The 17,087-nt window shown below is 50.9% G+C and overlaps 1 protein-coding gene across 1 annotated transcript in view; it reads left to right on the top strand.

Moving 5' to 3' along the window:
* The window catches only part of Stk10 (serine/threonine kinase 10), a gene marked incomplete at its 5' end in the record, with an annotated part of 113,681 nt that overhangs the window by 35,897 nt on the left and 60,697 nt on the right, over nucleotides 1–17,087 (top strand). The window contains 1 exon segment of the mRNA XM_005376335.2: nucleotides 14,207–14,255. Coding sequence (XP_005376392.1) covers nucleotides 14,207–14,255 — 49 coding nt within the window.

Raw genomic sequence — 17,087 nt, 5'->3', positions numbered from 1 at the left:
TGTCCCCGCAGTCCCAGCACAGGCCCCGGGGAAGTCCGTCCTCAGTGGGTGAGGGTCAGGGAGAGTGGTGGGGGCAGGATGTGAGTGCCAAGGGGGGGCCGGGCCTGAGTGACAGCTTGGAGCAGAGCAGCCAGGAACACTCCCGAGGGCTTCCCGTGAGGGCATGCGCTGGCGCCGCCGTTCCCCCGAAGGAAGGAGTGACTGCGGGCCTCTCGGAGGCTGGCCCATCCCAGAGAGGACGCTGTGTGGAAGGGAAGTGCAGTTCCCAGGGTCATGAACAGGGTGTGGGCAGAAGGTGCCTGCTGCCCGCTCCTCACCAGGCAGGGCTGTCTTCTTGGGCTTGGAGGCTGTCCTTGGTCACCCACAAAGCTTATTTATCTGGCCTTGAAAAAACCGCAACTACAAAGAACATGCAACAGGAGAAGTAGCTATTGGGGCTGCTTGTTTCCCAAACTCTGTGTATTCTCTCACTGGACCAGAAGTGTAATCATTCTAGGTGTCCGTGAACAAATGAATGGATAGAGAAAATGTGGTACATGCACACAATGGAATGCTATTCACCCATAAAGAAGGAAATGCTGTCGTTTGTAGGATTAGATTATATTAAGTGGAATGAACCATGCACAGAGGGATAAATATCACACTTTTATCTCACTTTTATGTAGAATGCACTTCACATAGAAGAGAGAAGAATAGTGGTTAAGCAGAGGCTGGGAAGATGGGATAGAGTGATGGTTAACAGATATGGGTACAGTTGGACAGGAGGAAGAGCGGTAGGGTAACTGGTTGACAACAATTAATTGTGTATTTTGAAACAGTTAGTGGAGAGGTTTTGAATGTTTACCACGCAGAGAAATGGTGAGAGTCCAAGGTGATGGGCGTGCTGACTGTCCTGACCATATCCCGACGGTTATGTGCATGAATCAAAATGTCACACTGTACCGCACAAATATGTACAAGTTATTTTGTGTCTGTCAGTTTTTAAAAAGAGTTAAAAGCTGGCTGCAGTGGTATACACCAATAATTCCAGCTACTCGGAGGCTGAGGCAGGAGCATTGCAAGTTTGAGGCAGTTTGGGCAACTTAGTAAGACCCTGTTTCAAAAACTGAACAGGGCTGGGATGTAGCTCAGTGGTCGAGCGCTTGTGTAGTATGTGTGAGGTGCTGGGTTCCATCCCCAGTACTGAAAAAAGAAAAGAAAACAGCGGCTTGTTGTTGCATAAGGGGTGCTGGGCGGGAGTCAGGAACCCTGTGTGCTGCCTGGAGCTGGGACCCGCACACTGTGTGCCTGAGTCCAGTACTTACCCTTGCCTGGGCCTGCGTTTCCTAATCAATGCTCCAGGGGTTTGAAAGGAACAACCCGAGGAGGGCTCTGCATGCAGGCTCCTCTCCGCTACCCGTAGTGTCAACGGCCAGGCCCCTCTGCGTGATCTCTTGGGAGCCTGATCCTAAGCCTCCCTGACATTCACCAGCCCCTGCTGTCTGTCCGCGTTGGGCCCAGGGGATCACGCCATTGCCCACTGTTGTTGGGATACACACACACACACACACACACACACACACACATTTTGTAAAGCACTCCTTCCTTTGAGGTAGATGTGTGATGACCTCATTGCCACCCCCTTTTACAGATGGGGCACCCCAGGCTTAGTGAGGTGCTATATGGCTTGCATGTGTCTTTTCCCCTACGTGTCCATGTGCTGGGGGCGTAGACCCCAATCTGATTGTGTGAGAGGCGGTAGAAACTTTGCCAGGTGGAGCCTAGCGGGAGGTAAGAAGGTCCCGGGTTTATCACCCTCAGAGGGGACTGATATTGGTCTCTTGGAATGCATGAGTTCCCAAAGAGTGGGTTGTTCAAAAAAGAGCAAGGCTGGCTTCTTCCTGGCCACTGAACGAGTGTGAGCCTTTATAGATCGGTGCCTTGTGAGTGAGAACTCCAGTGTCTGACGTGGCCCAGAGGACTAGCAGCTCCAGCCACATAGGTCACCTTCCCAGGGGGCATCTGTGAGCTGGGCCAAGTGCACCCGCTCCTGGAGATGGGCACTTGCCCTCTGGTCCTCCTCACCCGGGCCTGGCTCCTCTCTAGCCCTTGACAGCAGCAGGTAATTAATTCCAGTCCTGGGTGGGACGTGGTGACACAGAGGGCTACCCGGGCAGTGGGGCAGCATGACCCATGGCTTCTGTTTTCCTTCTGTTTCTCAGGCCACTCCTCCTCTCGGCTGCTCCCTCTGATCTCTCAGGAGGCCTTTGGCTGGGCCATCCCCAGGGAACCTTTTTCAGTCCTCGTAGGCTATCGCCATCCTGATGACACGCGTGTACATCCAGCGTTGCTCACTCACTCACCAACAATTGTTCACTGCACACCTACTGTGCACCAGGTAGTTTCAGGCACTGGCACCAAGGCCTGGCTCCCAAACTTTACTTTCTAAGGGCTGCAGGCAGACAACAGCAAAAATAGCACATGTGCCGCCGACAGATGGAGCCTGGAGCCACGTATCTGCAGAGCATTAGCCATCACCATCCTTGGAAGCTGTGGACTTGCCCAGGGCACCCTGGCTCCTTCACCTTCTGTGAAGCAGGTCCTGGTACTGGAGGCTTGTCTCTGAACGGGAGCTGGTTATTGCGTGTCCCTCGTGGATATGGACACAGCTCTGTATGATGATGGTCGTGGCACCCTCCCCGGAAGACAGGTACCAAAGCCCTGGATGTTCCCTGTGTCATCCCATGTGATGGGGACACAGGGGCACTGCTCCGAGAGGAGCAGACTGAAGCTTGGATCTCTGACACTGCTTGTTCCGAGGATGTTCCTTTAGTGAGTGTGAGACCAGAGTGAGCCTGGCTGTGTGATGGGCTCCGTGGTCAAGATCCTGTGCTCACCTTCGCGTTTGCTCTGGTGCTTTGGCTCTCTGAAGGCCCAGTAATGAGCTAAGCAAGGGTAGGGGTTGCCTGTGGGGCTGTAGCAAGACACGAATGCCTACCTGAATCTCAGGGCAGGGCAACAGGCCCCGGTCTGCCCTTCTCTCGGCTCTGTGGTAAGCAGGCGTGGTCTCTGCCTGCGCTGCCCACGGTCCTGTGTTGCCACTTCTTCTCCCTTGGTTCCAATCTTCCCTGTCCCTTGACTGGCACTGATATTGTGAAACCTTCAATATATTTTAGTTGAAAATGCCATCTCCTACCAGGCAGCCCCTCCAGCAGCTTGTCTGTAGATCCCTCTGACCCTGTGCATCCTGTCTTAGGTGTTTGCGAGTCCCTCTGCTGACCCCCTCCTCGGGGGCCGCGGCCCCAGCCATTCCCCTCTGTGTCTGGCACTGTGCATGGCAGAGCTGGCTGTAGGAAGACCAGCCAGCCAGGTGCTCAGATGGCCAGATTGTCAGTGCACACCTGGAATTGCCCTTGTCCTTCCCCTAGAGCTGGACTCCAGTTTGCATCTGACCAGTGTCTGACCCCAGCCCTGGTCCTGGCATTTCCTGGACCTTGCCAAGGACTCAAGCTCCAGCGACTTCACCCCGAAAGGTGCACTTCTGACCTCTGGGCCAGATGGTGTCAGAAGGAGTTAGGCCCTCTGGAATTTGAGTACCTTGTTTCCATCCATCCCAGAGATGCCTTGAGACTTGTGCAAGCACTTTTGGGTGGAACCTTCTGGTGTGTGAACCGGCCTGGGGGTGGCTGAGAAATCCCCACCCCACGGACAGAAGCACTGGACAGACTTCCAGCTCATAGGAACGTTCCTCCCCCTTTCCTGACCAAACCACTCACACATTCCACTTGCAGAGACTTAGAACCCCAAGAGCAACCACTCCCCTGCAGGGCCCTTCCTTCTGTGACTGCCCTGTCCACGCAGCCTCCTTCCCCAGGCTCTCTGTGACCCAGGTGGGCGGGGCTGGTGATGCCGACCAAGGCCACGTTCCTGGGAGGCCTTGTGGGTGTGGGCCGCCTGCTCAATGGCTGTATTGTCTGGCAGGGCCTCTGAGGTAGGGAGCTTCTGCGACTCCACCTACAGGGACAGGCAGCTGACAAACTGGGACAGTTTTGTGTTAACTCTTGTATTTTTTGGAGGCAGCCTCACGGACTTCCTTCTACAGGCTTTGGTTGAGTAACCGGAAACTTCTGCCTTCTGCATGGATGTGGATGTGGGGTTGAGGCTGAGGAGGCCCTGGCCTATGATCTGGGTGTCTCTCTGTGCAGGGAGGACTGGGGCGGCCTGCAGCCTCTGCCCTGGGCCCATAGGAAGAAATAAGGCCAGAGGAGGAAAGTGGCTGGCCCATAGCTACGTGGTTCTGATGTAGGACCTCCAAATAATATAGGACCTCAAAGGATATAGCGGAAATATTATTACTCCCAACCTGCAGCATATCAGATATGCTGAGTTTGTGTTCCCTAAAACTGAAGAGTGAATTCTAAGAAACAGTGGAGGTTAAGAGGAGGAAAACTACTGGAAGAGAGATAGCTCCTGAGAGACAGGAGGGAACCCAAAATGGGTTGGCAGTGAGCCCATTTCTCAAAGGAAGTTTTATAGAGCAAAATCAAGAGGCGTGTCCAAGATCATGAGGTGGGTGCAACATAGGACAAAGCAGTCAGATTACGAGTACAACGTTTAGATACTACATTGTTTCTCTGCTGTGAGAAACTAAAGTGTAAATAAGGACCAAAAAGTGTAATTGGTATTGTGAAATAGGAAGAAAACATTCAAATGGTAAGAAGAACCAGGGAGGGGGAGGGGGAAAGGAAGGAAGGGAAAAGAAAAAATATGAGAAAAAGCAGGAAAAAATGGAAACAAAGTTTTTTGGTTTTGTTTTTTTGAGACAGGGTTTTGTTATATAGTCCAGACTGGCCTTGAGTTTGCTAACGTAGCCTAAGCTAGCCTCAAACTCACATTAATCCTCCTGCCTCAGCCTCCCCAGTGCTGGGATTACAGGTGTGTGCCACCACACGCAGCAGCTTTTGTAAATAGGGAGAGGAAGAGGGGTTGAAGGAAAGGTAAGAGAATGGAGGAAAAAGAATAAAGATATTTACATGTACAGGTACAAATTCACTGTGATAAATGTGATCATTATGTATACCTAAAATGTACCAATAAACTTAATTAAAAAAAAAAAAGTATAGTCACTTAGGTAATATTGATCCAATGGGGAAGCAATTCGCATAGCAAGTTTACATAGAAAGAGCAGGACCTTTTTTAGAAGAGATGAGTGTGGGTGACTGACGCCTATCTAGACTTTATTGGATCCAGTATTATCGATTATAATACCGTGTTTATCCCTCGGGGAGGTATGTAGGTCTGGTCATGCCATTTTTACCTAGAGGCCTGACTTTTAATGAGTGGGCCTCCAGCCACAGTTGTAACGTGTTCTCATCTTCTGCACCGACTCCTTTGAGGGCCTAGCCCCGTCTGACTGCCTATAATATTTCTACCTAACTTAACTGTCTGTAGTAGTTCCACCATCTTTGTGTCTAAGCAGTCAGACCTAAATTTATACCCTGGTCTGTCACATATGAGTTGAGTAGCTTGAGGGAAGCCCCTTCCCCACCAAGCTTCAGTTTCCTCATCTGCAAAAGAGGGAGAAGGAGAGTCCTTAGTGGAATGAAGTAAAGGAATGTTCTAGAATCTTGGCACAGGGCTGGGTGTGCACTGAAATGGCAGCCATCATCTCTTGTGGGTGGCAGTAACGGGAGGGACTGGCATTGTTTTGTCCAGCTTTGCTGACAGAACCTGGCTGTCAGCTATATTAGTCACTTTGGGCCATTCTGCCCTAATTTCTGGACACCTTAAGGCTCCTGAAATATTTCATTCATATTTATTCATTCATCCAGCAAACGCTGACTACGTACAGTTGGGCCCTATATCTGTGGGTTCCCCGCTGCGCCTGCCTGAACATGTATGGACTTTTCCCTGTCATTATTCCCTACACAGCATGGTATAGCCACAGATTACACAGCATGCAGCTTGTATGAGATGTCACATGTTATCTAAAGATGATTTCATGTGCACAGGAGGCTATGCATAGCTTACATTCAAATACTGCTCATCTTATACAGAGCCCAGGCACTGTGGATTTCGGTATCTGCGGGAGGTGTCTGAACTAATCCCACACAGATACTGAGGGATGGGCGGCTCCAGACTCTGTGAATGGATGCAGTGAATGGACTTTTACACATATAAATCGCATATTCAGTGATAAAGTGACTTCAGTCACTTTGAACCCTAAAATGTCAGCGTTGCCAGTGACATCATGGGTGTGGAAAGCTCTGCCAAAACAGTAGACACTCAAAGCAGAAAGAGGGTGTGACAGTCCCCAGAAGGAAGGTGGCGGATCCTGACTGCGTCCCCACCTCCTGGGTGTGACTTACTCAATTTCAGTTCCAGGGGCTTGGCCAGCATTTATTGGTTGAGCGCCTGTGGGGTACCTTGGCTGCAGGAAAGACGGGGGAGGTGAGGAGTCCGCGGCCCAGAGCGCTCTGTGTCCAGCTCCTCTCTGGGCTGCGTGGGTCTTGGGCGTCTCTTGGGGACAGGCAGGGCCGGGCAGTGCTGCCCCATCCTGCTGCCTGGCCTTGCAGCGTGCAGGCTGTAAAAGTTAATGCCTAAGCCCGGGGGTGGCCCAAGCCTCCGTCATCTGGGCTGGGTCGTCCTGGCCCCCTTATCTCAGGGTGAGCAAGCCTCCTTGGTATGTGCCTGTGAGGCCCAGGGAGGGCCGAGCAGGGAGACACAGCCCCGCTACTCCTGCCTCTGACTCAGGCTTTTTTGTGGCTCCTTCCTTGAGGGACCAGGAGGGGCAAATGGATGCGCACTAGATCTCCCCTGCTGGGGAGATCAACAACCCAGACTTGGAGCCCACTGAGGTTCCCAGTAGTCCCAGCTCTGCTACTTACTGTTTGGCCTCAGTTTTTCTGAGCCTTAGTTTCCCCATGTGTGAAATGGGAATAAAATTTCATCTACTGTTGATAATAATTGCTTACATTTACATTTACAGTAAGCCCCGAGAGGTACAGGCACTTTTTAGCTCCTTCCCTCAAACAGCAAGTGTGAGATAATCCCTGGAAAGCATTTTGAATAAGGCCTGGTGCAGAGTAAGTTCTCCAATTGTTAGGTATCCTGGTGGGAAAATTGAGGCTGGCCCAGATTAACTAACCAGGTAACTCCCTGTGCTAATACCTCATGGCGAGATTAAGGGCGTGGAGGGGACTGTGAACGGGCAACCCCTGCTCCCTTTGTGAGCTACACAGAAAGGTAGAAACCAGCTGGGCACAGATAGCCACTTGGGTCAAAACGGTTGATCCGCTTGAGGACAGAGATTGTCAGATTCCAGCTCGGTCAGTTCAAAGAGGCTATCAGATTGGTTCTTCTTTTCTTTTTTTTTTTTGGAACTGGAAATCGAACTCAGAACCTTGCACTTGCCAGGCAGGCGCTGTGCCACCTGAGCTATATCCCCAGCTGGTTCTTATTTTCAAAAGCACTGTAGCTAGTAAGCAGTCCTAGGATGGAGCTGAGCAGGCACGGTGCTGGTCACGGCGTGCTGAGTACCTTGGCCTCCTGGGTGCGATCCCCAGGGAGGTGGGGGCTGTCTTTTCACCCCTGTGCTCCCAGGGGCCACTGTAGTGCCCACTGCAGGCAGGTGCTGGGGGATGCACTCACTCATTCTGAGATGGCCAGAGAGGGATGGGCCGGCAGGATCACGTAACAAGGCCCCAACCAGTACACTGTGTCGTGACAGCTGTTTAACTGGAACTCGGAGAGAACTGTGGTCAACCTAGGTTTCCAGTTTCCTTTGGCCTCCAGCCAGAGAAGAAGCTGACCGACAGGCTGCTGTCACAGCCCCCTGCAGGCACACTGGGTGTGTGTGTATGTGTGTGTGTGTCTCGAGGTCACCAGGGAAACAGGAGCTCCTGACTGAGGTGGGAAGCCAGCTGTGCCGAGGACCTGGCCGTGACATGGGGTACAGAAAAACCAAAGCGCCCCTTACAGGAGCTGCAGCTTGTGTCCAAGCTCAGGCAGACCCACCTGCTGCTCTGTTTACTTTAGAGCTGCTATGGTCGTGCATGCTGCTAATCCCAGATCTTGGGAGGGTGAGGCAGGTGGACTGTAAACTCGATCCCAGCATGAACAGCTTAGTGATATACTGTCTCAAAATAAAAATAAAAAGGTCAGGGAAGTAGCTCAGTGTGAAGGCCGTGGGTTCAATCCCCAGTACTGCAAAAAAAAAAAAAAAAAACCTATTGTGGTACAAACCCTTCACCCAAGATCTGCCCTCTTCACAAAGTTTGAGGCCTGCATTACTTTTTTGTTGACTCTTGGAATGGCGTGGAGCTGGACAGCTCTGGAGCTTATTCATCTTGCTTAACGGAAACTTTATGCTTGCTAATTAGTAACCCGCCCCCTGCAGCCCCGTCCCACGCTTTGATTGCATGAATGGGACAATTTAAAATACCTCGTGTAAATACCATCGTCCTGTCTGACCTTCTGCATCTGGCTTATTTCACTCGGTGCAGTGTCCCAAATTTCTGCAGGTTGTCCTGTATGGGGGGATATTCCTCTTTCTAAAGATGGGATAGCATTACATCAGCTGTGTAGACCACGCTCGCTTTGTGCATTCCTCTGTCCGGGGCTGCTGAGGTTTTTTTCATATCTTGGCTTCTATGGGTAATGCTGCAGTGAACGTGGAGTGCTGCCAGCTCATCGGGATCTTGATTTCAATTTTTTTTAGATAAATCCACCATATAGGACTGCTGTGTCCTGTGTTCCACCTTGAATGTTTTGAGGAACTTCTGTGCCACTTTCTCTAGCAGCTGCGTGCTCTGTCTTCTCCCAGCAGCGTACAAGGGACACTGTCCTCAGCACCCTCACAGCATCTGGGGTCCTCTGTCTTTCTGATCACAGCTGTCCTGACAGGTGTGAGGTGATCCTTGGCGTTTTTGGTTTGCATGTCCTTGATTCATGATGTTGCCCAAATCATCAGGTATTGTTAGCAGTCCTGTGTCCTCTTTGAAGAACTGTCCATTCAAATCCTTAACCCATTGTTTTTTTTGTTTTTTTTTTTTTGTCTTTTTGACACAGGTCTCGCTATGCAGTTCAGGCTGACCTTGAGCTCACTTTGTAGCCCAGGCTGGCCTCAACTCACAATGATCCTCCTGCCTCAGCCTCCTGAGTGCTGGGATTACAGGTGTGCCCAACCACGCCTGGCTTTTAGTACATTTTTATTGGGATTTTAGTTTTTGTTTTTTGTTTTTTTGATGTTGAATTATAGGAGTTCCTTGTGTATTTTAGAGATAAACCTCTTCTTAAACATACGGTTTACCGTTTTTTTTTTTTGTTTTTTTGTTTGTTTGTTTGTTTTTTCTGGCATTGGGACTGAACGCAGTGCCCTCACGCTGGGGTATACATACCCTCAGTCCTTTTTTTTTCTTTTTTAAAACTGGGTCTTGCTAAGTTGCTCAGTTGCCCAGGCTGTGCTACAACTTGCAATCCTCCTGCCTCAACCTCCCAGAATACTGGGATTACAGGTATCCACCACTGTGCCTGCTTTATTTCTTCTAATTTTGTAGATTGCCTTTTCACTCTGTTATTTTCTTTGCTATGTAGAGCATTTGAGTTTGTTGTCACCTTATTTGTTTATTTTTGATTCTGTTTCTTATGCTTTTCTCAAGACCAATGTCATGAAACTTTTTTACTGTATCTTGTCTAGAAGTCTGTTTGTTTCTTGAGACAGGGTCTAGCTGTGTAGTCCAGGTTGGCCTCAAACTCAAGTTGATCCTCCTGCCTCAGCCTCCCAAGTGCTGGGATTATAGGCATGTGACACCATGCCTATCCTTGCTAATATCTGTTGATGGAGTCCAGTGTGTCTAATTTTTCTTTCGTTGTGGGTGCTTGCGTAGTATCTCTACCTATTTGACATTCACTAACCCCCAAGTGCTCCTTGGACATATTTTCACAGGCCCCCAGGGTTTATTGTTTGTTTTTTTTTTTTTTTTTTTGTACAGCTGGAGGCTATGTAAATGCATACAGATGTCAGCGGAACCATCTTCAGCCTTGTCTCAGGCTGTAGCCTGGCGGAAGTGCAGAGCTTCTCCAGCCGGCTGGGGCAGGGCTTGGGGGGTGGTGCTTGCACTGGGCGGAGACCAGCAGAGAAAGGGCAGTGCTGGTGGGGCCACAGGAGCATCAGATACACAGTCCCAATGCCCTTTGCCTGCAGGTGTCCCCACCACAGTGTCACACTGCAGTCTTGTAAGGGAGAGCAGAGGTGGGGCCCCAGGGGAGGGAGGCCCCTTGCCCTGCAGAGCATCTCCAGCAAAGTGTGGTCTGGGGACCTCAGCGGGGGCAGCCAGCACAGTTAGAAATGCAGACGCGGGGCCCAGTAGTCTGTGTGTGACACACTCTCTAGGATGTTGTGCCTCATACACAACTTTGAGAACCACAGTGTGGCATTCTCACCCGTACCACCTGGAGTATGGGGTCGATCTCTAGGTGGTGCAGGAAGTGCTTACTTGCCTGTTGAATTGGCCTCCTCGTCCTCCCTTCTCAGGGGCCTAACTCACACTCCACGTGTCTTGCCAAGTGTGAGGGCAGGCACTTCTGGTAACCGATAATGACCTGAGACAGTACACATGCTCAGTCAAGCTAACCTAAACAACCAAACAAATGCATCATTTTATCTGAAAGGCCAGTCGGTGGTGGGGTGTGAGCCAGGCTCCATCTCTGGTTTGCTGTTTCTCTCTGTCTTCCTGTGTACATCAGCTTCTCCTTCATGTTGGTTTCCCTCGTGGTTGCAAGACGGTGTCTGCAACCATCAGGGCTGTGTTTCCAGCTGGCTCTAGAGTGCGACCGCGTGGCATTCTACACTTTTTCTTCCCTCCCCAGTTCTCCCTTCCCCTCCCTTTGCCGGGGATGGGATAAATCCCGGCAAGGTCACGTGGCTTTTTCACCAAGAGGAAGGAAGAAATACCGCGTTAGAGTGGGAGACAGCCCCCATATGATGCCCCAGGTAGCAGGACAGAGTACCCTCTTTCCTGTCTGTCCAAAATCCACTCTTCCCTTTTTTTTCCAGCCTCCAAAGAGTCCACATTCAGCGGGCTATTTCTAAAGCAGAGACCTGTCCACTGCGTCCCTGGCTTAAATCCTGTGTGCATCTACACACGTGCGCATGTGCACACACTTCTCGGAATAAGGGCTCGTACTTTGAAATGCTGCAACTCTAGTTCCAACCCTTCCAGCCTGCTCTCCTCCCACCCTCCCGAACCCCACGGAACGCTCCACGCTGCCCACCTGCCCCGTTCTCCCACGATGCCCGCTTCTGCCCTTGCCGTGTTCTGCCTGCAGTGTCCTCGTTCTTCTCCACTGAACAAATTCTCCCTTCAGAGCCCAGCCTGGTGGCACCTCTCCCGGGATGCTTCTGGGATGGCCTCAGGGTAGCTCCCTCCAGTCTGGACAATCATGGCATCCACGGGCCCCTGGTTCGGTGATCCCTGTGGGCTGCACCACTTATCTCTGTGTCTTCCTCTGCCGCTGGTCCTGGGCAAGAGCCTGTTGGATTTGTCCTGGGTTCTCTGTCCCCAAGCTTGACACAGACTAAGAGCTCAGATAGTGTTTGTTGATTGAATGCAACTTTGCTGGGTCCCCGTGGTGCCTAGCAGTGTGGGCCTTTGGTGGAGACTCAGTTGCTATTTGTTGATACAGTAAACTGATCCCAAACTTCAGGTGCCCAGGTCTGGAGAAAACTCCAAGCCACTTACAAGTTAGGCTGCTTAGTGCCCTGGCTGGTTCAGGAACCAGACATCGGTGCTGGGAGCTTGGTGACAGCTGCACTTCCGCTTGTCCTCAGGAGCCTTTGCATCCAAAAAGCTGTGGCAGCAGCACTGTGGGCAGCCGGACGCCCTGTCCTCTTCACAGGGTCTCCTGTATCTGTAGCTGGGCATTATTTCCAGCCAGTCCTTTCTTTTTCTCTTTTTTTTTCTTTTTGTACCAGGAATTGAAGTCAGGACCCCACGCTTGCCAGGCAGGTGCTGTGCTGCTGAGCTCTATCCCCAGCCCCTTTTCTCTTTTTCTTTTTCTCCTTCCTTTATTCCTTCCATCTTTCTTTCCTTATTTTTTTGTGGTACAGGGAAGTCATAGCCTTTGCACCGAGCTGCATCTCCAGCCTTTTAGTTTGGTTTTGACATAGGAACTTGCTAAGTTGCACAGGCTGGGCTTGAACTTGCTGTCTCCCTGCCTCAGTCTCCCAGAATGCTTGGATTACAGGCTGTGCCACCATGTCCAGCAGGATAAGAGTTTTCTCACACATTTTGATTGAATAACGTGTAAAATGTGGTGCTCCTATGAATGTAAACATTCCCATTCTCTCTTCTCGTGTGTCTATTTAATAACTTCCTAAGGCATGGAAGTGATTATTATGTTTGCACTTACTATTATCCTGGTTATGGTCACCTCTTCCTGTAGGAGGCAGCTGGCCCCAGGAACTGTGGATACCAAGGTCTGCAGCTATGTGACAGGACACAGTGTTTGCACATAACTATGCAGTCCTCCTGTACCATTCCGCCGCCTCCAGATTACTCCATTTAGGGAACAGTGACAAGAAAAAGTAACTTTATCTATTTAGTACCGATGCACTTTTTCATGAATATTCAGTCTGAAGTTGATTGAATCCATGGATGCAGAATGCAGAGATCCGGAGGGCTGACTGTCTTATTGTTTACTATTGAGATTAGTGCTTTATTCACCAAACCCTGCAAATTTCTGTGCAAGCTCTAGCAGATTATTTTTTTTTTTTTACTTTTCCCCTTATCTATCTATCTATCTATCTATCTATCTATCTATCTATCTATCTACTTATTTAGTACTGGGGATCAAACTCAAGACCTTGCCCTTACCAGGCAGGTGCTGTGCCACTGAGCCATATCCCTGGCCCTATTTTGGGGTTTTTTTGAGACAGGGTCTCTCATTACGTGGTTCAGGCTGGCCTTGACCTCACTGTGTAGCCCAGGCTGGTCTTCAACTCATGGCAACCCTCCTCTGTCAGCCTCCTGAGTTCTGGGATTGCAGGCATGCACCACCACGCCCAGCACTGACAGATTTATAATACAAGCCCCTTGCAGCACGATGCTACTGACCAGCCATGGACTAAATCCCCTAGACCCATGTACTGAAAGCAATGAGTAGGGTGAGAGAATCAAACCAAAGCTGAGGAAGCTTGCTTCACTCGGAGCTTCCCAGCAGCCAAGGCAAAAGTAAAAATAAAAGGGTTCATGGAGCTGTTGAACTTCTGAGAAAATGAGCCAGGTTCTCCAAATGCATGAGCTTTCCTGGTTCTGACCCAGGAGAGGCTGAGTCGTGGGGACCTTGGGTCATGAATGGTGTTATGCAAGGGACGGTTTCACTGGCAGATGCAGGACCTGCCTGGGTTTGGCCGTATCTCGCACTGGCTCTTCATAGCTGTTGAGGGTGTATTGATAAACCGTCATTCTGGGAAGGCATATTTTTGTGGGCAGCCTGACTGACATGATCTGAGTATGACGTTTTTCTGCTGAAAAGTGTCCCATTTGCCAGAGAGTTAATAAATATGTATTAATAGTGCGGCTTTCATGCTGTGCTTTTATGCCAGGAATCTCATTTAATTGTCTTGAAGATGGAGGCGGAATTTGTTAGTGCCATTTTTGGTGGTGGGTGGTGCTGCATGTCTTAATCCTAGCAATTGGGAGGCTGAGGCAGGAAGAGCATCTTGAGATAAGACCACCCCAGACTACATAGTGAGTTAAGGCCAGCCTGGACTACAAAGTGAGACCCCAGCTCAATGAATGAATGAATGTGCTATTTTACAGAGGAGGAAACAGACTCAGGGATCCTGACTTGTCCAAGGTCACATAGTCAATTAAGTGGATGTGGGCGGGGAAGGTGGCCTCTGGGGCTGTGGCCGTGGAGCATGGGAAGCAGGGCGGCCAGCAGGTGGATTGGAGTGGGCAGGCTGGCGGGCAGCCAGGTGCAGGTCTGGGCGGAAGGCCCTTGCTGAAGCTTAGGCTTCTATAGAAGCTTGGTTCCTCTTTTTCGGAAACATGAAGCACTCAGGCAACTGCGCTGGTGTCAGAGCCACCTGTGAGGCTAGGGACAGGTTGGCAGGGGAGAAGGGGACAGGCTGGGGACTGGGGCCCTGGGACACTGGCCTGTGGGGGTCTCTCCCTGTAGGGCAGGGCGCCCTGCTCATCTTTTCTGCCTTGTGTTTCTGCAGATCATGATCGAGTTCTGTCCTGGGGGAGCTGTGGATGCCATCATGCTGGGTGAGTTTTCTTTGGCCAGAGCACGGCTCGGGGCAGAGGGGCTTGGCCTGAGTCCTCAAGCAGACTCCTGGATGGGCCCCTTTCCCCCACTGCAGGGAGCCTGTGGTCTCTGAGAATCTCTCTGTTGTGTCCCCCGAAGGGTCATCTCTTGGAGAGATTGCCGGGCAGTCGTTGGAAGACCAGCCCTTCCCATGCGAAGGCCCCAGTGCTTCACGGGTCGCTACCCTCTTGAGCCTCCCTGGCTGTAAGATGGGTGTGACTCCTCACTTGCCTGACCACACGGCGCACTTAGGAGTGAGAATGAGACACTTAGGAGGTCCTGTGTGTGCAGTACTGAGATCAGTCCCAGGGGTGCAGTTGAGCTACAGCCCAGTTCCTCCTCTTTTTTAAGACAGGGTCTCACTAAGTTGTCCAGGCTGACCTTAAACTCAAGATACTCCTGACTCAGCTGTCTGAGTAGCTGGGATTATGGGAGGGTGCCACCACACCTGACAGGGAGTTTCTTTCAAAAAAGGGCCCCCCGCTGTCTTCATCCTTTTCTGCTGCTCTCCAGAACACCTGAGGCTGGACAGTATCATAAAGAACGGAAATTAAGGTGGCTCATGGTGGTGGGGAAGTCCATACGCCAGGTACCAGTGTGCAGACTTCTTGCTGTGCCATCTGGTGGTGTATGGCAGATGGCAAGAGAGCAGGAGAGCTGCAGTCGTCCCCCACCTCCGCGAGAAACAATCCACCCACAAAACAGTGCCAGGAATCCATTCAGGAGGGCAGAGCCAGTCGCCTCCCAGAGTCCCACCTGTCAACACTGGTGCATCGGGGATCAAGTTTCCGACATGGGTCTTTTGGGGGCACGTCTGACCTAGAGTGCCCCACCCGTTTTGGACATACTCAGTAGTGATCTCGATGTCTGAGGCAAGCTTGAACAGTACCACCACCAACAGTGACAATAAGGTTATTAGTAGTAACCGTTATTTCGTGTCTTAGTGCATTTCCTATTGAAAAACAAAGCACCCAAGACTGGGTGCTTTAAAAAGGACAGAGGCTTATGTGGCTCACAGGTCTGGGGGCCGAAAGTCCCAGGTCATTGTCCCCACATGTGTGGTGTCTGGTGAGGGCCCGCATGGAGGTGGCCTTGGAGCGATCAGGGACAGCCTGGCCCTTTGTATAACAACTGGCTCTTCTAAGACCCGGCTCACTCCTTCATCCAAGGGTTAGTCCCTTCCGAAGACAACGCCCCCATTTCCTAATTACCTGTGCTAGGCTCCACCTCTCTGGAACGTGGCTCCACTGCGAACCCAGCTTTTCCAGCACACCAGCCTCAAATCCCATCCAAACCGCAGTTCTGTGAGCAGTTGCTGCGTGCCAGATTGTGTCAGTGTTTTCTCATATACTATCCTCGTTTAACCTCAGGTATAAAATCAGAAAGAGTATCCCTGTGTTTTCTTCTTCTTTTTTCAAGTACTGAGGAGTGAACACAGGATCTTTGTACTGAGCTATATCCCCAGGCCTTTCTTGATTTTTTTATTTTGAGACAGGGTCTCTCGAAGTCAGTAAGTTGTAGGGTGGCTTGAACTTGAGATCCCCCGCCTCAGCCTTCCAGAGTGCTGGTATTATAGGCATGTGGCACTGCTATATTTTCTTCTTAATCAGACTGACTTGGAGGTTAAGAAGAAACTTGCCGTGTCGCAGAGCAGAACTGAGATACAAATCCGGGTCTGGGTGACACTCACTCCTAAGCACTGTCCCGCATCACTCCCTGCTTGTGCCAGCCCTCAGGGCAGTGAGTGAGGAGTGGCCACGGGTCAGGTCCACGGAAGGTGGATGGCAAGCCTGGGATTCTAGAATGGCTCACGAAAAGAGCCCCAGCATAATGTACAAAACCTGTCCATCTGTCCAGTTTCCCCCTCTGCCCATTTATCTCAGGGCTGTTTCACATTTATAGCAGATCATCCCCAGCAGGAGCCAGAGAAATGCTGGACCCACAGGCCTTCCTTGCAGAGCCCTGTGGTAGCCATTGTTCTGTTACTATAACAGATGCCTAAGAAAATCAAAGAGGAAAATTAAAAAGAGGAAAGGTTTATCTTGGTTCACAGCTTTGGAAGTTTCAGTTCCTGGTCTGTTGGCCCAGTTGCTTTTAGCCCATGTGGAGGCAGCACATCATGGTGGGGTAGGGAGCCCTTGGCAGAAGCAGCAGTAACCTCATGACTAAGAAAGAAAAACAGGAAGAGACCAGTACCCACTCTCCCTTCAAGGACACGCCCCTAGTGACCTACAGCCTCGAGGCCCCGCCCCTTAAAGGGTCCCCATTCCCCCTGAGTGCAAAGCTGAGGACCAAGCCTTTACCATATGGATTCAAGGGAATGTCCCAGTTGGGAATGTCCCAACTGCAGAGCCCTGGGCCCCTCCCAATTCTCACAGGCAGGTAAATGACAACGGGAAAGAAGATACTGGCCGTGTCAACAGACTCTGTCCTTGAGGCTGAGTCCAACAAATAAAACTGATAGCTTTGTATGAGTTGAGACTCACAAGAGATTAAGGAGCCAAAATTTTCAAATTGGGTTTTGGAGAAAACTCCCTGGAAATCAAGGTGTGAGAAGCTGGGTAGAGTCACCTGACAAGGAAGGAGCTGTGTCCCAATTACAGCTCTGTGCCTGCCTGGCCTCCCACTGGCACCTGCCCTGCCTAGGGGCTTCCTGCCCTTCCTCCACCTTGCCGTTGTCTGGGGGCTGGGAGCAGCCTGGGCAGTGGTCTGGAGACCTGGGGTCCATTTCCAGTTGTCTGTTTCTAGCCGGCCCTTTTGTGAGGTGGACAGAATCCCATGTGTCTGGTCAC

The sequence above is a fragment of the Chinchilla lanigera genome, unplaced genomic scaffold (assembly GCF_000276665.1).
Source record: "Chinchilla lanigera isolate Chin_1 unplaced genomic scaffold, ChiLan1.0 scaffold00007, whole genome shotgun sequence".
NCBI lineage: Eukaryota > Metazoa > Chordata > Mammalia > Rodentia > Chinchillidae > Chinchilla > Chinchilla lanigera.
Note: the sequence above shows the minus strand (reverse complement) of the source record. Positions and strands in the feature narration are given on the sequence as shown.